This window comes from Nansenia antarctica (assembly GCF_963989245.1).
Source record: "Nansenia antarctica genome assembly, chromosome: 9".
In the NCBI taxonomy this organism is placed as follows: domain Eukaryota; kingdom Metazoa; phylum Chordata; class Actinopteri; order Argentiniformes; family Microstomatidae; genus Nansenia; species Nansenia antarctica.
The window spans coordinates 21,355,250-21,377,852 of record NC_137679.1 but is presented as its reverse complement, the minus strand read 5'-3'; the positions used below and the strand labels follow the sequence as shown (position 1 = coordinate 21,377,852).

At 39.6% G+C, this 22,603-nt stretch overlaps 1 protein-coding gene across 1 annotated transcript; it reads left to right on the top strand.

The window, feature by feature from the left end:
* Positions 1–20,550: 20,550 nt before the first annotated feature.
* foxb1a (forkhead box B1a) lies at positions 20,551–21,489 on the top strand (the record flags this gene model as incomplete). The annotated part of the gene is made up of 1 exon (XM_080539284.1): positions 20,551–21,489. One exon carries the CDS (start codon positions 20,551–20,553, stop codon positions 21,487–21,489), a length of 939 nt encoding a protein of 312 aa, XP_080395410.1.
* Between the last annotated feature and the right edge of the window lie 1,114 nt (positions 21,490–22,603).

The window sequence follows — 22,603 nt, the reverse complement described above, 5'->3', positions numbered from 1 at the left end:
CTAGAAAATGTGGAAAATGCCGACCAATGGGTAGCCTAGATACTGTATGTGAATTGATTGGAAATGTCAGATCCTTGGTTTTATAGATCTGCTAAATGTTTATATTGGTAGTCAAATTAGAGTAATGAGAGTGAACCAAGATGGAGCCGTAATCTGAATTATCATCTTCAATGACTCACCCCATAAAAACACACTTCTTGCTCATTGCAAACAAATATTGAACTGTGCAGCTTCTCAGATCTGCTACACCTGCTGTAGCAATTCTAAAAACACACACAAAGTCTCATTAACAAACAGAAGAAGAGCCTGGGAACCCAAGGAGTGGTGGTGGCATATTGACAAGTCTTTAAGTAATTCCTAGAAGAACAAACAGCCCTGGGCTCCCTTGCTTCATTGCTTAAGTTGTTGAGATGCTTACATCAAAACTGAGAATGATGAAACAGCCCATAGACCCCTTCTGAAATCAGTGATGTGTCCTGGGCATGTCCAGAAAAGTTGTTAATTATAAAACATCATATTTTCTTGATTTACAAAGTTACACAATTGTCATCTGAATATGATTTATCAAGTATCCACTATGAATAATGTCACTGGTTCGTCTGCAGTCAGCCTCAATCAAATTGCCGATGTCTTGGTAATGGCAATGCAGTATCCAATAAATACCTTTTATTCTAGGTAATTTTTTATAGGAAAAAATCATGTCATTATATAAAGCTTTCTTTGGGAAAGCAACCGTGTTGTAACTATCCATGATGAGATACAAGACATGCATGGAGACAAAAAGGATAGAGAAAATAAGACAATATCTAAAATGCATCGATGTAGAGCATTTGAATAAATTAATCTGCTAATGCAAACAACATGTTTTCATAATGACCATGTACTCCTCCCTCTGAAAATGAATACAAGGCAGTCTCACCATATGTACAACACTAGTACAAACCTACGTTCCATATGTACAACACTAGTACAAACCTAAGGCAGTCTCACCATATGTGCAACACTAGTACAAACCTAAGCTCCACTAAAAACAGGCTGTAGCTGGAGGTTATGTGGACATGGAATCTCAAGGACAGTTCATTCTCCCAGATTAAACAACATTCACTCTCTGTCAAATGGCCAGCTCCCAAAACTGCCAAGGCAGAGGAAAAAGAGCCCCCACATGGCCCTGGCTGTGCATGGCAGGAGAACGCACAAGACAGTTGTGCCCGAAGGAGACCCAGGATAACGAAATAATCTTTAATCTCTGTCCCTTCAAGGCACTCCCAACACCTGTTATCCTTGATGGCATTGTGAGAGAGGGCAGTGCACAGATTCATTTCAAGCCTGGTAATTATTGCGCTAATTATTCACTTTGGTGCAGGGTGATTACCAGTCCTCTTGCAGGTGAATACCCGGCCGTTTGCACACCAGCTGAGGCCAAGGCAGTTTACTGGAACAGTTGTTTCCCTCCTTTTTCCCTTGCAGATATTTGACCTCTTGTGTTGTTTGCAATCTGTACTTGGGGGAGGGAAAATAACAGCCAGAAACTTTTAATTGCTGAACAGAAACAGCCTCTCAAAGACACAGGTTTAGCCATCTGTTACAGTAGCTGTTCAGATGTTTTCACTGAACCAGGTAGTGTTTTCACTTGCTTCCAGTGTTCATTGGAGCTTCTAATAAGGACATTGCATGTTTTGTTTTTCATAGGACTGTTGCTATGCAATGCAATGCAATCATGAAACCATATTATTGTGATTAAATCATTGGATATGTAAAAGATTAGCATCCATAGTATTTTCCCATCTTGTTAATAATGTATGACTCAAAATGTATTATTTTTCTGTTTAAAGAAATCTATTTTTAATTAGGGCCTAGGGGTCAAAAGCCTTTAAATCAAATATCTGTCCTCAGACTATATTTAATTCAATTAATAAAAATCCAACTTCAAATAGTAGACCCATATTAATTGATATTTCTTTCTTGAACAATGAGCACCATAAATATTTCATTTCAGCTATCAGTTGCAGCCATCATTAAGAGAATAATGACAATGATATTCAATTTTAGCGTTTTGGGCTAAAATATCAAAGCTAATACTATTTTGTCAATAAATAATTTATGTTAGGAGAAAACTCTCCCTCCCTGTGCATGTGTCATGTCATGGTTGTAATTGTATGATAAGATGAGATCATAACATTACATTCAGGGAAAGATAACATTACCCATTGTCCGACTCATAGAATACAAACTGAAACTGGGTGTTCATGCAATAACTGTATGTAATAATCTGTAATACATTATGTTAAAAATAAATCAAATATGATTTCAGTGCAACATTTTTCACTCTCTGAATATAGATATTTTTTTGTAAGAAATAGGATTAGAAGCAACACAAACCAAAACATGTGTAGGGTATTATATACAGTATAATTTCAAGACATAAGATAGTGAGATAGTGGGACATTCATTAAGTGTGAATGGACTCTTAAGTGTTAAAGGAATACATGCGGGATCAAAGGTTAAGTGACTATGAAAGCAGAACATTTAGCCTTTTAGGAATGTTTGGTGGAAATTGGTTCGTTTGATGGTGTTAATGTCCTCTCCTTCATCACAGAGATTGACTTACTTATAAATATGAATGGCTGCTCAGCGGAGATCTCTCAAATCCCATGTGGTCACTCTGTCTTCTAGCACATGATGAAGCATTCAGACTGGTTTAATGTAAGTGACAATGACACTACAAAGCTCAACAATAGATTCGGTCTGGAGCTCATTAAAAGTGAATAGTTAATGGTGCGCCCATGTAGGGTCAGTAGCAGCACCAGAGGCCCGTAGTTAGGTGGTGAGGACATGGAAACACGCTCGAAATGATACGCTTGACCACGATCATGTGTGTTTATATTGGTGTACTAATATTGAAATGCATGTGATTAGCAGCAGTATAAAATAGATATTTATCGTTCGACAGAATCATGACACTTTTCTTAGCCTACTACACAATGCAGTGTAAAGATCCTCAGTACAATACTGGATATCTAGATGTCAAATACCTTTGTTCGACTTAATGCTTTTTTTTTTTTTTTTTTAAGAAGTCTACTGTGGCATTAGGAAATGAATTGCTATCATGAGTCACTCCCACTGACAACCTTGAGAAAAGCCGACTCAAATGACAAACTAATACCTTTGGAAAGTTAGGAAAGACAGTGACAGGAAAAACATAATGCTACAGCAGACTTCCTAAAGGTCAAGATTGGCTGTTGGGGAAGCACAGCTCAAATATAAATGCTCTGTAACACCAGTTCTGGTGATTGCTTTACTCTCAAGACAATGTCAATTTTGTGGAAGTAGCAGCAGATTAAGTCGCTGCCATGTCAAGGGCCCTTGGAACTGCTGGTGTCTTGTCTTAGAGACGGGTCCTAAAGCCCCTGTCTATTACTGCAGACACCCAAAGGACAGATGTTTTAGGCTTAGGGGGGCGGTGGAGAATAATAGCACATTAGATTCCTAATGTCTCTGAGATACAAGACTCAGGGGAGAGAGAACACTCGGGTAATCCAAAATGCGCCTCTATCTCTCTCTCTCTCTCTCTCTCTCTCTCTCTCTCCATTTCCCTCCCTTTCTTTCTTCTCTTTCTCAGCTTCATCCAGTGTCAGGTCCTCTCTGCCTCCTGAGGTATAAAATCCTACCCTGGAGCTAGGAGCCACACAGTCCATTCATCACAGGCTGACCTGCTCAGACGGAGGGAGACGATACCATGGGCTAATGAACTCATTAGAATTTGTGAGTGTGTATTATACATCAGTATATATATACAGAGAGGGTAGGGGGGCCTCTTTAAACAGGGGATCAAACAATCGAGCTCACACAGACATCAATATGCTTGCCTTAAAGTTCATTCAGAAGGCATCAACCTAAATGATACAATGATCTATTTGATGCCTTGCCTCCTGAGTCAGAAGCGCTAACAAAAATGAAATTGTATAGGCTATGTCGTAGTCGTTTCCATACAAACGAGTGCTTAAGAACTGTGTTTTAAATGTTACGGAGGTCATGATTCATTTGATATCATGTGACACCGTGGTGTTTGATACATATTTATTTATAGACAGCCATTCATGTTATCCGTTGCCTTGCTCACTCTCTCTGGCAGGTGATCGTTTTGTTCAGAGCTGCATGTTGATAGAGAGAGGCTTTGCTGTGATGGTTCCCATGCTAACTATGCTGTTTGTTGGTGAGATTCTGTAATGTGGCAGTGTCTGTCTCCTTTTTATGATCTAAGGGTAGGGTCTCCTTTTTATGATCTCAGCCCCACCACTCACAGACTGAATGAACATGAGCAGTACTCTAAATATTAGGATTTACAGATTAGAATTATTTAATGTCATACATCATCACATAAGTAATTGGGAACATGGGAGCCTTCATATTTGTCCTGGCATAAGCGCTTGGCGTGTTAAACACATGGTAATGCAGTGCTCCCCCCGCCTGCCTCCCCCACCTGCCTCCCCCACCCCCATCCCTCTCGTCTGATTCTGCAGAGCCCACAGCCCCCCATCCCCCACTCCAGGCTGGAGGTACACCTTGATGAGAGGAGAGGGAGGGTAATTCAGACTTCAGGCTTAATTAATCCTGTGTCTCTTTTGATGAATGACTCCCAAATTGTGCTGTAATGGTGTGATATCTCTCTTGGTGGACGGGGCCGTGGACTCTGCTGTTGACAGAAGCTGTGGGAAAGTCAAAGTCGGGACTTCCGCCAGGCTGTACTCGGGGCTTTGTTTGCAAAGTTAGCTGCACTCTGTGGACTGTCTAAGTCCTGTCCTTTGACGTCAGGCATGGTGCTGGGTTTGATCAGTGGACTGCTGCAGGGAACATGTGTTTGTGTGTCTCTCCTGATTGAGAACATTAGGAGTCCCCAGCCTTTGTCTCATGCTGGGTTTGTCAGTTTTGACAAAAATGATTTGTTGTCTGTAAACACAGTGGGCCCCGTGCCGTTTTTTTATGTTTTACACTAATATCTGCCTCAAGGGGGAAACACATTACATTGACAAATCCCATGTTTGACTTTCTAATGAGAAGTGCTTAAACAGTTCAAAACCAACTAATTTTGCTGTATATTTTGGGGGGAAGGGATATATTTTGCGATGTGAGCAAGGTCAAAGATGATAACCACAATATATTAACTGAATTGCAAAGCCATATAACACACAGCTGTGAATTATGAACAGCTTACTGTTTGACCCCTAGTGGAAAATGTCTCTCCTCCAGTGTCACACCTTGCACATGGTCCCATGGTATGAGGCCTGTACATGACTTGCTCATATTTGACTAACACAGGTTTGCTAATAGAAATCCTTATGTGAAACGATTTCATTCATCTCATTGGAATTGGCAGGACAGGTGAACAAAGTCATGACAACACAATTAGGTTTTAGCTGTACCCCCTATTACAATGAAAACTCTGCCTCATTCCTTGTTTAGTAATACGTCTCTCATTTGTTGTTGTTATTGTTGTTGGATAATAATAATAATAATAATAATAATAACAAAATATTATTTATTTGTTAATGGCTCTTTTCCAATCTCTCATTTTAATAGTGAAGACCCTTAGGAGGGCATTTTATTATGGTCAATGGCAGGGCTCTAGACACAGGTAGTCTTCACTACATCTTTAGATTAAGCAATTGACCATGTCAAAATTCTATCAGTTTACATTTAATGATAACGAGACATTCAATTGTTTTCATGTAAGTGTTATGTCTGATGTTTGGCTCAATTCAGCTGTAAAACCGTATTAAGGGTCAAGAGTAACTGATACCCCTCAATTCTGTGCTTGTCTACACAGTTTTATCGCAGAGGAATAACCCATGATGACTTCCATTAAAAAAGCCTCAAGACTGCAGCGTGTGTTGGTAGAATGGTTGTCTGCTCGCCACAAAGGGTTCTGAGTAAGTTATGCACTGTCCTAACAGAGCTAGTACTTAAAACTAACGATGTCATAAATTTGTCTAGGTAATAGCATAAAGGGGGCTTGGGTGGGAGGGGTGAGGGCTGGGTGATTTGAGAGGCAACCGTGATGAGATTCAGTGGCCTAGCCCAGGCAATGAACTTGATTAAACTAATCTCATCTCTATCAAGGCATCACTCTGATACCCCTCATCCCATTATTCATGGCAATGGGATAATTACAGTGTGACGCTGGGGCCAGACGGACAGCAGAGTGACACAGGCCCTCAGACCTTGGGCTACCCCTCTCCTGCCGAGTTGCCTGTTTAGCTTAAACAGAGATTAATTATGGTCAATGAGATGGTGCACATCTGTCAGTCCTGGCCAGGAGAGTGAGGGTGATCATTCTCAATATGATAAAAGGATGGATGCTCTATCATCTTTTAGCTTGATACAGGCAGGCATAATAAGATGAAATCCAATCAAACATGCGCTATGGAAAACCAGCACTGTGTATGGGGAAATAACATTACACAAATAACATTTCAGTGATAAGGGAATGTATACGGCCATATGTGACTAGTATCTGAATAGTCAAGCTTATCACAGTTGGAAGAGGCATTTAACTCATATGTTTCTTCTTTCTGATCATCTCAGCCACAACTCTGTACGTCTCTATTCTTGCATTCAGTCTGTCCATGTTGCCTCATTGCCTCATTAAGTGAAAATGTCCCTTTTGACATGGTGAGGAAATCTCAATATCATCTGTAAAAATTTAATAAAAATGGTAATATAAGATGCATGAGCAAATGGAGTATTGAATATACTTGTGCAGTATGAGGAAAATAAATAGATAAAAATGAAACAATCTGCAGACATTGGCCCTTGGTGACAGGACTGAATTCCTTCCTGAATAATTAAATATCTACGACTCAGATTGAATGTAAAAATGAATATTCATATGCATGTTTATGTTCTTTAAATATCTTTGAAAGAATTAAACAAAGGTCCTTTGTATCTACATACAAATATTTTACTTTTCAAAGAATTTAGGTTTTAATTAATAACACTTAAATTATTGAGTAATGTGATATTTATATAAACAACTGAGAAATGTTTGTGGTACAGTCTTGGTGCACAGAGTACAAGATTTGTAGACCTATGCTCGTAAAAAAAAATATTCAGGCTCTTGGATTTGCCTCTTCTCATATGTTTACTATTTATTTTTTATGCAAATCACAATAAAATAATACCCCCTCAGTCGAAATAAACATAGCCCTAAGTGGCTTAATTGTGCATATATTTATTTAGAGTAGTACCTCACTGAAGTACGACATATTTATATATATATATATATAAATATGTTGTACTTCAGGGCTATGTTTATATATATATATATATATATATATATATATATATATATCAGTTTGGAGGACAGACAGAGAATAATTAGGTGCATGAGCGTTTATTTGGTTCTAATTCCATGCAGTAGATAGAGGAGATCCCAGTGTCAGAGTGTGGGGCTGTTGGCCAATGGAGTGGCCCTCTGGGTCATCCTGGGGGAAACCAGGATGTGATGAACAGGCACTTCCAGTAGACTCCCAGCTTCTATAATTATCTCCCGGGGTAGTGAGCCCTGTTCTGAGTCTGACATGGTCAGTGTTGTGTTATGTGGCTGATGGGGGCTCCACAATATGTTTTTACCACCCAGATCTTTGAGCCCCCTGAACCCCCAGGATGTTTTTCACTGGTACACTCTTTGAACTCTCCCAGGGGAACACCATACAGTCATTAACAACTGACCACAGAGTATGGATCTAAGGACCACTTTGGCATGGACCAAAATGAATCTCACAACAACCCAGCGGGGTATTATTCCCTTTTATTAATCAGAATATCAGACATTACAGTTCTAACACACTGTAAATTCATGAAGGCACTTGAGGTCTCTTTGTAATAATCTTCCATATGTATGATTATACACCGAGCCTGGAAGAGAACATTTAATGCCAATAAGGAAGCAATTCAACCAGTTAGAAATGTAGAAATGAAATGACAATACCACCATTAAGTCTGGTTGATATGGAAGGCACTGTAACCTAAAGCTGTAACCAAACCCCAACCCTAACCCTAACCCATATGGCTCATTTCGGCAATAATGCCAGATTACACAACAAATGGTTACACAACAAATCAGAAAATTGTGACAAAAAAAACAATGCTTCAAGTATTTATTTTGTGATAGATTGTGGTGGTTTCTTGGCCTGACCTTGCACTGAGAAAGACAGTTGCCAAAACTACAAACGTCAAGGGAAGATGATACACAAATCTACTGCAGTGAATATCATTATTGGCGATTTAACCGTGACATTAGCGTTATTAAATCATGGCTTTGAACGTCTCTCAGCCAATTACTGTATAATGGTTGTTTTCACCCACCAATTGTATAATGTTGTCTCAGGTTCAGGAACATTTTTACATTTATATTAATGAACGTTTAATGTCACTAAATACAAAGGGCTCAATTATTCAGTCTTAAAGCTTGGATGTTGGCCAATTCTGTGAAAATGCCCTTACACCCTGAAGATACTTTCTATTTTGATGGCACCGCTCCAGAAGGATATATGGTATAGGAAACTATTCATTTAAGTAATCACTGGACTAAGTGTACTACTGAAGGGAAAGGTGCTGATTAATATCTTTGGACCTCAGTATTCTGTATGTCACCATCTAGTCTTTACTGGTCTCTGTGGGACCATCAGAACCATTTGGCTGTGGACTCAGCATCCATCAGAGCTTATTCTATACAACCATGACATTACCTTCCTATCCTATCTTTACTTTCCTTTTGGGTGACTGAGTGCAATTTAAGTGATTTCACTAGGATCATGTCTTAAGTAAATCAATATGTCTCTCAAGCATAGCTATTAAAGGCAGTGTCCTTTCATTCCCTTTTTCTTCATCAAATTACACTAATCCTGATTTACACAGTTTAAAACCTTGGCCATATCCCATACCATCCAAGGAGATAGAGTAATTAAATTGGTACTTTTTACCAGTCGTACTCAATAAATCTGAATAAATTAACAAGGCATTACTAAGACTGCTACATTAAATTTGCATAGTGTGTTTAATGAATATGCAACTGCAAGTGAAAAGGTCTGCTACTGTGAACTATTCAAATTAGCATAACTACTTCCAGCGTGTTTCTTAAATAATGCTCTCATTTGCACATCACTGAGTTGGCTAATTCTAACTTCAGTCAGGGTAGCCTTGCAATTAAGACTCTTCCTTTAATTTTTAATGAAGTTTATGTTACATCAATCCTGACAGTAATGAGGGGGACATGGAAACAAAAAGGCTGCTAATAATTAAATTCACAAACCAGTTTGAGGGATAATAATTCCTGAGGAGAAATTACATGACTAATTATTAATTAAATATTCATACTGTTGCATGGGTTGGCTTGTCCGGCTGCCAGTTATGCTGAGATGCAAAATGCCTTCTCTGCAGACCCTCTGACTAGAAGGTCTCACATGCATTTTAGTGCACAATTAATCATGTTGACGCCCAAGATTAAATGCTTTTTATTGGTCTCATTTTATTGGAGCGTATTACCTGAGTTGGTTTAGCGCCTGTTGAAGTTCATTGATGGGGTTTAAGGACATAAACATAGTAATGATTGAATGGCAGAGACATCATTCTCCCAGTAAATGAGACGTTGTAATGTAAGAGAGGTAGGGCATTAACACTCAGTAAAGAAACTTGGCGCATCACAAGTTGTGGTTGTTTACATATTTTTGTTTACATTACATACAGCAGCATTTCATTAAACAATATGGTTTGTGTGGGGACAATGAAAATATGGGATGATGTCCAAACTCCTGTTTGTTGGCATAGATCATCCTCCAAACTATTGTCTTATAGACTCTCCTGCATCTCGTCCTGTCTAAGTATGGTGATTCACTTTACTGTCAGGACATTTGAATTCATCCCTCTATTAATTACATTTCATGGATGTGAATGTCCAGACGTCTATCATTAGATAACACAGGACAGAGGTCACTTTGTGATATATGTCTTTTTAAATAGACTTAGAATTACGGTTATGCTTTTAAAGCATATTACCAGATGATGTCATTTTGTCACAGTAACCATATCAGTTAATTTGTCCCTCAAGTGACTGTATCTCTTTGTTAGCATTACTTACCACAGTAATGAATGTCAAATTTCTCTCCTCTATTTTTCAATATTTCCTGTCACAGTCGATGAACATTGAGATGTGTTACTGAGAACAGTATTTTGTGTTTTATGATCACTAGATCCCACCATAGAGCAGTAATAAGTCTCAATTCTGGTGTCAGGTGACGATTCAATTTAAGCCACATTTAGGGTACTTAACATGGAAAGCAATCACCACAGCAATTAGCTAATTTCCACCCCTTCAAAAAGCCACCTCGATTTTGTAATCAGCCTTCATTTGGTTAATCACCGGTTTAATTGATTCAATTATATCAATCTACAAACATTATTCAAGTGTATTCAATGTTGTGTTGTAAACTGCTAGGCCTGCTTTGCATCCTCTCCCAGTGTTCTAAACCAACACAGCCAAGCAGGGTTTAGTTAGGAATTCTCCAGGAGTCAGGAAGTGCCTCCAGATTCTACCAGCGTACTGTATCTATGCCAGGCTGACATAATAACAACACACCATTATAGAAATAAAGGAAAGTGTTGCCGTGTGATGCTTAATCCAAATTGTACTCCAAAAGTCGTTCAAGACGTTCACGTGCATTGATGTCAGTGGAAGATTTGCTCAAAAGTTATGTGCAGTTTTCGCAGAAGTTGAAATTCGCCCCATTTAAAATACTGTGATGTTAACACTGAAGTGAATTAGAGAGTCTGACCAATATTATATTGTATTTCCAGTTTACTGTGGATAACCTTCTACATCTATTGTATTTTCCTAGGTCCTGTAAGCCATCTGTACAAATAACATATCAGAAACACTCATCTCTGTCTTCTCGGTTTGTCTCTGCTTCCACATTAGTTATATGATTATTCCAGGTTTTCTTGTCTCTTACTCTGTTGCCAAGACAACAGGTTATTGAAAGTCAATTATTTGGGATCGTAATGGTTTTGGTTCAGGCAGGGGAATTGGACATTTCCCTAACTATTGGAGTAAGGCTCTTAATTCTGTGTCTGTGCCTAGCTATGACAGACTGGGCTATTTTCTACCATCCAGTGGTACTTGACATTTCACAGGAATCTCAGGTGTGTTTTTTTCTCTGATAACCTGAGCAGCATGTACCTCAGCTGCATTAGATCTGCTTCAATGTGGTGTCAGAAAACCTATTAACTCTACTCTTTTGCATTACCACTCCACACAATAATTTGAAATATGATCAAAATTAGTTTTCCATTTATGCTGTGTTTTTTGGGCTATATTTGTGACACAATCAGATGTCTTTGTTTTATGTCTATTAAAGTTGTTCCCCAATTGGTGAATGTCAACAACATTAATTTCAAGTGAAGACCCTTATAACTCTAGTGATCAGCGTCATCATTCATGAGATCCGTTTTTCACCAATGTCCTCCACCACTGTATCCTCTTGATTAGCCTATTTCAGCCACAAGAATTGGTAAAGAACACTTCATCAACAGAATCTCAGACACACAAATGTATAATTTCCTCTAGATATTAAACCATGCGTTCCAAGGTCCTTGGGTGTCAGTCAACAGTCCCATCATCACATTAAGCACAGTGTACCACAGCACTCCTGTAGAATAATGAAGCAGAATTGACGTTGTGCCCCCAGTACAAAGATGCCTTGATAGAGGCACTAGAAATATTCTAGTCTTGTCTTAATTGATATGACAGAATTCTTCGACGACGCTGCTTCCTGTGCCCTTTGATTAGCCATGGATTAGCAGGACCTTCATGTTTTCCTCGTATCGGCCCTTGTTTCCCGCACAGGTTAGCTCTCTTATTATTAAACAAATGAATTAGTGCCTGGAAATGTGTCATGCATATTACTTTTCAGCAGGAGGCACACCACAATGGTCAACTCCAGAGAAGCATTGCCAGAGCCTGCTTTGCTCAGTTGACTGTTTGTATGGCCCTATTAAAGGCATCCTGATTTACTGTGAGGCCCGTTTATGCTCGACAATGGGAATGTTGTTAATTTTAAAACAATATAAATCATGCCCCAATTAAAGTATTTGAATATGCGTGGCAGGTGTTGATTGCTTGAAGTGATACCCCTCACCCACAGAGACACACGCAGGATATTTCTGCACTATAGCTCTCCATGGTTAGTTGTAAAACTGGAATGAAAATGGCATGCAAGATGTGTGGTCCTGATAAGCCATGTTCTGTCTAATGAATCTCATGTCTACTCTGGGGATGTAGGTCATAGAACCTCAAATGACAAACTTGGGCTCACTTTTGGGATTTTGGGACAATTGGGAGTTCATACTGTATTTTGAATAAACATGTCATCTGCTCATTATTTATCTACCTGCCCTATGGTTCTCCTGCAATATCATCCAATTGTTTTTGTTTATGGAAGTTGTAAACACTAATTTACCGTGGTGTGGCACTGTACAATGTAGTGTTGTTCTGATCTTTAGATATGTTACCTTGTCCTAAGAGACCAGTCATTTCCCTGATGCATTAGATGAAAGATGGAACAAAATGCCCCTCGTTTGGTCCCAGTTGGTTAAGTGCCTTCCGATCATTATCAAGGTATAGCTGAGGAGGAGCCACACAAAGGACTGTGCCTTCCAGCCACTTAGGCTCATAATAAAAGGACTTGTTTAAATCACCCTGAAAGAAACGCAGTGACATTGCAGAGGACATCTATGCGCTTGTGTTTATTGTTTACTATCAAGAGGAATCCTCACTAGGAAAACAATTAACAATGAAGATTATTATTGAATCTTACAGATCAAGCCTCTATATAATTTGATGTGTGAACACATTTATCTCAACGTGGAACACTTGGATTTGTTAAAGCTTTAAACTTTGTAACTAATTTATGACTAAACATTGGGACCAGTAATCCAATGCAGTTCCTCAGCCATGTACATCACTCAGCACATTTAGTTTGGATTATGCACATTGAAATGTGGAAGTTATTTGATTCTCCTCTAGACATTGGTGATAACCCTATGAGACTGTGTGATTGCACAATATCTGCCCTTCCATCAAGGCATAGCTGACACTCTGAAGAAGCTGAAAAAAGTCAACACAGGGAAAAAGGTCAAGGGTTAAACTCACATGTTTGACCCTGGGGGGCAGTCAGTGTGTTACAGTTCACTTAATGTGACCAGACGTATTGATCCACCGGGCTGCTGGTGGTCTGGTTGTCAGAGCGCACTCATCAGAGGAGGTTTTGAGCAGGTGTGTGTGCGTGTGTGTGTGTGTGTGTGTGTGTGTGTGTGTTCATTTCAGAACAAAATCCTCTGTTCAAGACCTACAATCATATATTGATGTATTTCTCTTCATCCTTGCTGTATCCCACTCACATGGTAATGCATACCATGTTGCTGGTAGAAGTTTCATTTGGAAGCATTCTCTCCTTTTGCCTAATCTATTATTATCTGTTTCATTCTCTTATCCTTTCCTCCTCGTTCATATCCATAATTATCCATTTCAAAGGCTGCTATCTCATTTTCATCCTCTGTGAAAGATACCTCCCCATGTCTGATTGAACCATTTTAATTGATACATTTCTCGAATAATGGGACTTTTATCTTTCTCTGCTTCATGGTCAAATTTCTCTTTTCAAAAGAGTTAGTTGTTAATATATCATGATCCACATTGATCAATATTGCATTATTCTCCTGTTTTTAATAATATGTGGAACAAAAAATGTCTATGATTATCTTGTGTCATACTAGCACAATATATGATTCATTGGTGATGCATATGGACCAAGTGTGATGCTAATGAGGAAGTCAGAAAAAGAGATGTAGTCACACATACTGTTCAAGTTTGTCTCCAGAATATTGTGGAAGACCCTGAAAGTATTTTTCTCACATTCTGTCTCTCTATCTCTCTTTCTCTCTCCATCTTTCTCCCTTTTGTCTATTTAACTGTGAGGCAAACTTCCCAGAGAGTGCTCCTCGCGTCTTTGTGCCACTGTTTTCATGGCCATCTCCCTCCCACTCACATCCGTCCGGTGGCTGAGGAGTCATTGCTTTTTCACAGGACAATTTGTTTTAAGCAGTGCCATCCGTCACAAAAGCTAAGGAGAATGAGTTGCGCTGCCTTGTCTGTAATGAATTATGCAGGGGGTCAGGGGGGCCCTGTTTTGGTCGCAGTTGGCAGCACAAACATGGGCCTCAGGTAGCACACTCATCAGTCCCGCTGTTTCTCTCCATATGGAGTCAATGAACTGGGGATAGTGGAGGGTCCCCCCGCATACTGATAGCTCTCTAATCCACCCCCCTACACATCTTGTCATTGACACACATTCCCTATCTCTGGCACATAGCATTCATCTTCAGAGTGCCCAGCAGCCAGCTGTGAATCAATCTGTATCTACAGCCAACCAGAGCTCCAGATGTGTCTAACACAGGAGGACAAGTGAGAGCACACACACACATACGCACACAGAGCACACACACAGAGCACACACAGAGCACACATACAGAGCATACACGGAGCACACATACGGAGCACAAACCCTCACATACACACACATGCACGTGCACACACACACAGAACACACACACACAATTTAAGATTAAATAAGACCCCTTAACTGAACATTATGATGGGTCTGCAAGTGTTTATGGAGTTATCACGCTCCCCCTTCCTCCCTCCCTTATAGAGGATGTCCATAATAGTATTTCACGGAACTGTCCGTGGTACTGAAACTTCTATGGACTTCATTATGTGTCAGGGAGACACAGGGGACAGTGCAGATGTTGGCATGGGTGTGCATTGCACTTCATTCATGTCTTCACTATTTAATTATTATAAGATAAATACAGTAGACCAAGATCAGAGGTCGAATTTACTTTATTTGAATTGTCTCAGTTCACATTTCAAATGGAGGAATTTGGCTAAAGAAGGAGATACTAAAAACATGATTTTTCCTCTCCCTGCCTCCTTATCGTCCCCACTGTACTGTAAGATGCAAAACAAGAGAAGAGTATCTTCAGTTTGATGTAATTCTGGAAATAAAAGTATAACCAACATTCTGACTACCGGTAATGTCTTATTTACTTTTTTTACCTTAACACCATGCTCGAAATTATTCCTCTATGATTTTGTAATCGTTATTTTGAAACTGTGCATAGCATTAAGGGAATGGTGTTAGATTCCGTTCGAAAGCCTCTAGGCCTGGTGTTCCATGATTTGATGGCCACCTGATGGCCACGGAAGGCAATTGCCTGCTTTCTCTTATCAATTGGGTGAAATTCATTCAAGATTGCTACAGTTGTGTTATCTTCATCCACCATATCATTGGTGTTGAAGGAGTTATGTTATATGGTCGGTGTTAGTTTCTAGAGTAGGCTACATGCTCTTGTTTCATTCATTAAAGCTGCACCATTGGTATACCCTCCATTATTTATTTTGTATAGGCTATGGTGTATTTTTTCTCTGGAGGCTATTTCTATTTTCTGTAAAACACCATCAACCCGCGATCTTGTTTCATCCATTCCATTTAGGAAAATGGTCAAGACAAATTGGATTTGATTAGCCTTTTAAGGAGTCCTAACTGGTATCTGCAATGTCCCCAATCTATGCACAATTGAGACATCCTTTACACCTGATGTGTTGTATAATGAATGCCTAATTTATGTAATTAGTCCATTAACCACAATCCCAACATATGTTCCAAATGCCCTGAAGGTGTTCTCCTCCCAGGTATTCGTTTCGATGTCACTGAGAAACAACTAATGAATTGAACGGATCGGCCTGTTAATCCTGACGCTCTCTGTTGCTAACCCATATCTATCGCTTTTGCCAAATACCTTTATATTACCTATGTTGGAAATATATTGTTTGAGAAACCGAATTATAACAGTTTAGACATTTGGAGTCGTGAAATGAATTTGTGAACAGAGCGCATTGTAAAATGTGCTTTAGGCCAATGAAACACGTATTAGACTGCGGTCAATTATTCATAATCTGAAGAAAGTGAGGGCAGCATGCTATAGTGGCCTTAAATAAGGATAGGGCAATACCCCCTCCCCTAATTTTGCTACACTAAAACATTTCTGAGTATCATAATGAGAGCCCTCTGTCTGCTAATTAATTGTCATTCTCCTGAATATTCATATACCTTATCACCAGCGCGTCCTTAATTGCACCGTAAAACACCTCTAGGGAAAGGAAATCGCCACGGACTTAATTAAAATAATATTGGCTGTTTCTAGCAAGCAGGTGTATATTATGAGTAAAATGATGGCTAGTCAAGAAGTAAGAACAATATGGGCACACACACACACACACACACACACACACACACACACACACTCACACAAGAATGGGGCTAACCTAGAAAACGTATGGTCTCTTAATGGAAGTGGATGTGCCAAAGACGTGTACTATCCGAGGCCTCTCACAAGTGCTAATATAGGCCTAACAGTAGCCTAATGACAATAATGAAATAACAAGAGAACAAATGGAAATACACAATACCATTGTTTTGGTCTTTATAACAGTTGACTATCCAGTTTTAATTACACATGTATACAAATGTTTGCATTAAGAATGTCATTAACACCGCCAGCAATTGCAATTTGTTTATTCATTAGTTCTTTGGTAAATCTACATTGCCTCCAGTTAGAGCTAGTTGATAATGCTACGAAATACACATTCAGTTACCAGAGTGCACAGCGGGACTCTAGACTCCAAAGCAAGTTGAAATATAAAAAAGAACCCCCTCAAGGTGATGCACTTTTGACAGTTATGGAAGTAGGCCTGCCTTTGACCATCTCTGTTATGATTTAGAAAATAGGCTAATTATTTCGCTTTATAAAAAGTGTGTAAACAAAATGCTCACGATTATGTATGCATTTTATTTATGCATTTGCAAAGACAAGTGGTATAGGCTATACTAATTTATTATTATTATGATTATTATTGCCAAGCAACAACATAAAAAAGATAAAATGACTAACTTAGGTATTATTGTTATCACTTTTTTCTCTCTTATTTACCACAGACACATTAAGGAGATGTTTTCTCTTCATCACACTCCGTCAGAACGTGCATGAATCGTCGTCATTTTTATCAGCTGCTATCATATTCCTGGGTGGCACTGGCAGCATATCCCGACTTGATTCATTTTGACAATATTGTTTGGCTATCATTCGCTGGTTTAAAATGAATGGAATCGATCCTCTTTTAACAACATTTGTTTCCTATTGTGTTGAGGTTCAGCAGTTGAGGCCAGACGTGTGAAAGTGGCTGTTTGATTCTCTTTTTCATCCCCATGACCTCAGCTTTTGTGTCTCATCACCCTGGGAATGTCACGCCTCACTACTCTACTTTGCGATGTTTCAGAAAGTGCCTTTGTTTTCCATCCTTTTTTTAGGCGCACACAAAATTGTTCTCGGTCCCCAGTTATAAAGGATACTTCAGACTAGGGCTCGGTTCACAAGTGCAATGCAATTTGGCTTATCCCAACCTTTGTTCGGCTTGTACAAATGACCAAACATCGCACACATTATACAGTTGATCTACTGCTGCTTGAACTCAGGAGTTTGGGAGCGGCGAGAAAGGCGAGTTCTCCATTCAGAGTCATGGTGGCATTTTCAGTGTGCCATTCGAGCTCAACAATAGGCCTAGCCATATCGTATTGCGTGGAAGCGCAAAAAAAGCAACACACATCCTCAGTGAGCAAATACGCAGCTTCGCCGTAGCTCAATTGGTTAACCGTTAACTTAAGGACAAAGCTGATTTGCATGACAGCTGGCCGGGCACTTTAGCCGCAGAAAGCAGAAAGTGAAAATGTAGAATGATTTGGGTGGTCCTTCATCTCGGGTTGATACTGTGTCATTATCAACATAATTAACTGTGAAAAAATCCCTAGCTGATTTTCCAGGTCGGCAGAGTAGGGAAATGTATTTAAAAAACGAACTCAAACAGGCAAATAATTGTTTTTATGACAGAAAAATCACCTGTCAATTTAATTTTCATATAGGCCTGTAATTTGTGGGAAAATCTTTCATGTTTCGATGTTCTATAATTATGAAGGACCTATGAACAAGAGAGAATAGGTTTAAAACAATAATTTATATATTTAGACTAATATATACAGTATATATATAATATATATATTTAATATATATAGCCTAATCACTTAGGTGGAGGTGGACTGACAGAGGGAGAGAAATAAAAGACTTCATAGACGATGACAGATTAATTTATTGAGGAATACTTGCGTTATCATAATGGACTCTTGAAGTTGGTTGACACGGCCTGACAGTTGGGCCACTTTAGAAAACTTCTTGTGGGAAGCTTGGGAATCAAAATCCTTTCTGCCAAACACAAACATAGGAATGACAAGTTAAAAGAGGTACTTCATGGGGTAGGAATTAAAATAGCTGCATGCTCAGCATGGAATTGACTTCTTTCAGATGGGGTTTGTGTGGCAACCAAGGAAACCTTAAAAGTTTGGTTGGTACTTTTCTCGGTTTTGTAAATATCAACTCGGGGAGATTCTTTTAAAACGTTTCCGTGAACACTTGATTTCGGCTCAAAATAGTGAGCATCCGAATCAACAATGCATGGTGTCCCTTGCATAGTCGATTCTATTCGCAATCCGTCAGACTGGTGATGGGGTGTATTGTGGATTTATGGAGGGAAATTAGCATAAATTATGAGCAAATCCGCGTGCGCGTGTGTGGTCCCTGGCATTGCAAACTTTCCAAGCGGAAAGGTGGCCCTTGGTGAGCCTTGGAAAAAGCTTGAATGGCCATTGCTCAAAATAGGCTTCCATTTGGTTTTCACATTCATATAATTGACTTATGGATATTTTATACAGTTTTCACCACGCCACCCTAAAGGCTTTATTTGCATTTCTGAAGTACTTTTCAATTTGTTTTACATAAATACAAAAGACATGCTTGCTCTATGAAGTTTCTGTTTAAATCAGCGTTAGTTTGCATTGTGTTTAATATTTTCAAATAGCTACTTTATCTAGCAAAATGAAATCAGTTGAGACAGGTTGAACTTCCATAACTCTGTAGGGTTATTATTATCCCTCTATAAATCAATGAGGGTTATGAATCATGGCTTAGGCTATAATTATGGCGGATATTGAGCGGATGGTTTTATTCGGTGCATTGAATTGATGCAAGAGTCTTGAAGTAAATATTGTGTAATTTGCGACGAACATTTTCTCTGATCTGTTTAGGGAGTTTATGCAGTAGCACAGCCTATAGGCCTAACTGCAAGCATCTGCGCATTTAAAATACGATTATCTTATTATCAATGAACTAGTTAAACTTTACCGTAGCCTAACATACAGTAGGACTATAATCCAGTTAACATCGTAGTTTAACTGTTTATTACACACCGCCCTCAGTGGCACTCTGATGTGGCTGTTGAACTTCGGTAATCTGTATCAAAAGTGAATCAATTGAGTGGCAAAGCCATTAGGTGTAGTGATAGATTGTACACCCATTCAACTTAACATAAACAGGCGTAGGCCTACATAACATTCCAAATCAACCAAGTCCTGTGAACCAATAGTCTTGTGTGTCATTAATGGAATTGGTACATATATGTATATAGTTAGTATAATTCACACGCTCTCGAAAAACAAAGCACAAACATGCAGTCCTGAGAGACAATGTCATGACAGCAAACAACAAAATATATCCTAACAATACGACGCACACTGAAAGCTAGTGCCAGCCAATTTCCATGTCAAACATCCCATTGCTTAGTAGTTCCATTTGTACGTGTGAATTGTAGACTAAGCACCCTGTGAAGCCCACAGAAAGTTAGCGCATACCTTCACACTGTTACTGAGTGCCATCGCAGTTCAATTCCGGTTGCCGAGCCTTTTCACCCCTTTGCGCTGTCTTCAAATGGAAATGATTTCTATTGGCCCAAGGTGTCCATGTAAATAGGTGTAAATGAAACCAGATTATGCCTTTCTCCCAGCCCCCTCCTCCCAAGGCGATTGTCATGTGATAGCAAAGAGGTGGCACATTAATGAAGCGCCACTACGGGGGTCTTTTCTGCTCATGTCACCACATAAAACTATCAGATGGTTAGAGGAAGGACATGGAGGCAACTACTTAGCTCATCTGATCAAGAGAAGGAGATGAGATCTGCTCCATTCAGATAGCAGGGGGAAAGAAGCCTACTGAGTCAAGATCACAGCTCCTCCAAGAAAACCTGCTTTCATAGGGAGTCAGACAGACTGCAACACCACAGCTTTGGAGTCCAAACATATTGGTGCACATGCAGGAAAGGGTCTGCGAACTTTGAGCCGCTCCTACAAATTGTATTTTACGCACAGCTCGCATTGCCTGTGTAGCTATACGGTCATTGACGCATGTATTTATTTGCATGAGGAAAGGTGAGTTTTTATCTAAGACTTAAGCGAAACGCGTTTTTATTGTAGTTCTGTGAAAGAAGAATCTTTAAGGATGCCTCGACCAGGGAGAAACACCTACAGCGACCAGAAACCACCGTACTCCTACATCTCCCTCACTGCCATGGCCATCCAGGGCTGCCCGGAGAAGATGCTTCCTCTCAGCGAAATTTACAAGTTCATCATGGACAGATTCCCCTATTACAGGGAAAACACCCAGCGATGGCAAAACTCTTTGCGACACAACTTGTCCTTCAACGACTGTTTCATCAAAATACCGCGCCGTCCAGACCAGCCGGGTAAGGGGAGTTTTTGGGCACTCCATCCCAGCTGTGGGGACATGTTTGAGAATGGAAGTTTCTTAAGGCGCCGCAAACGTTTCAAGTTAATGATGGCAGCTGAGCATTTGGCTCAAAGCAAGCAATCAGAAGCTGCCCATTATCTCCAACAGCAAGCTAAACTGAGGCTCAGTGCGTTGGCGGCGACTGGCACACATCTTCCGCAAATGTCAAGTTATAATTTAGGAATGTCGCAGCCATCAACTTTTAAGCATCCGTTTGCTATTGAGAACATCATTGCCAGAGAGTACAAGGTACCGGGAAGTCTGGCATTTTCCACCATGCAGTCGATGTCTGCAGGTTACCCCCTGCACAATCAGCTGACCACGGCGTGGCCCCATATGTACAACACCAGCATGATCGACACGATGGCCCCTATTTCAATGGCAAGTGATTACAGTCACTACGGCGTGCCCATCAAGTCCCTGTGTCACGGAGGACAGACCATACCAGCAATCCCTCTGCCAATCAAACCCACTCCGACCTCAGTGCACGGTTTATCGGCGCTACCTCCACACATACCTGCGTTCCTCTCAAACTCTCCGCAGTCGCTCAGCCCGACCTCTCCCCAGACAGCCACCAGCCAAAGCAGCCCTGCGACCCCCAGCGAGACTCTGACTAACCCCTCAACACTGCAGTCGGTGGCTGTGCACTGACCACCACCAATATACTCTTCCAATTGATGAACTTGACCAGCAGGTTCTTACCAAATCCAAAGTTTATTTTTACTCTTGCCGCTGACCTCTTGGGCCGAAGAATATCGCTATACAATCATGGCAAGAGATTTCTGTGTTGCATACTGATTTCTGTGTACGTGTGTTCAAACTGATATGTGTTACTTTGAATGGTAATTGTCTTACAACATGGGTCCAGCACAGATATATTGAAATGCTCTTCAACGTATAAATTATTTGATTATTTTACTGTTTTGCAGTTATGTCAAAATATGTGTTTTTATGGAAAGGAGTTGAGGCACTGAAAAGCAGTTTTGTCTAAGGTTTTTCCCTAGCAACGATTCGGCGTTTGATGGGCTTCCAATGTCATAGTTGCTGACAAACTATGGTGATTTTAATTGGATGTACATTTGAACTATATCAATCATAATGGAAATCAATGTCAACTAGTTTCTCTCTCATTTGGTACGGATATATCTGGCTGACCACTAAGTTCACTAACAGTTGATAATATCAATGAAAGTACGACATAGAAGCAGACAAACATTTCAATGTCTCTTCTTGTTTTTGTTTTTTAAAGTTTCAAGTTGTTAATGCTGGAAAGGTGGTTGTCGGTATACCAAATACTATAGGAATTAGATCTCTCTTTCTTTACCTTTTATGAAAGTAAGTAAAGTAAAGTAGCCTACACAATTATGAAACGTTTAAAATCTTGAAAAATAATAATGTAAAGAGTCCTGGGGTCCTCAATTGCAAAATAAATATGTGAATATTTGCAAATAAGTCATATTGAAATGTTGTAAAATGCACTTTTTAGTTCGATGTTTTAGATATCTATTTTGCAGGAAATGTTCTGTGAAGCATTTAATTTAAAAGCTGTGGTGACCATCTGTATTAAATGCTGTACATTTGTAATTTTTCTGTTTAGGTAAAGCATGCTTTCCCCTGAACTTTGTGTTGTTTTTCTGCAAGCATGCGTGCTTTTGAAAAGTGTGCAAATAGTCTGCATTGAATTATAAACTTGGTCATCAAAAATATTTTCTAATTAAAAATGGTGTAAATTAAAACATAATGCTTGGTGTATTCTGTTGAGCTG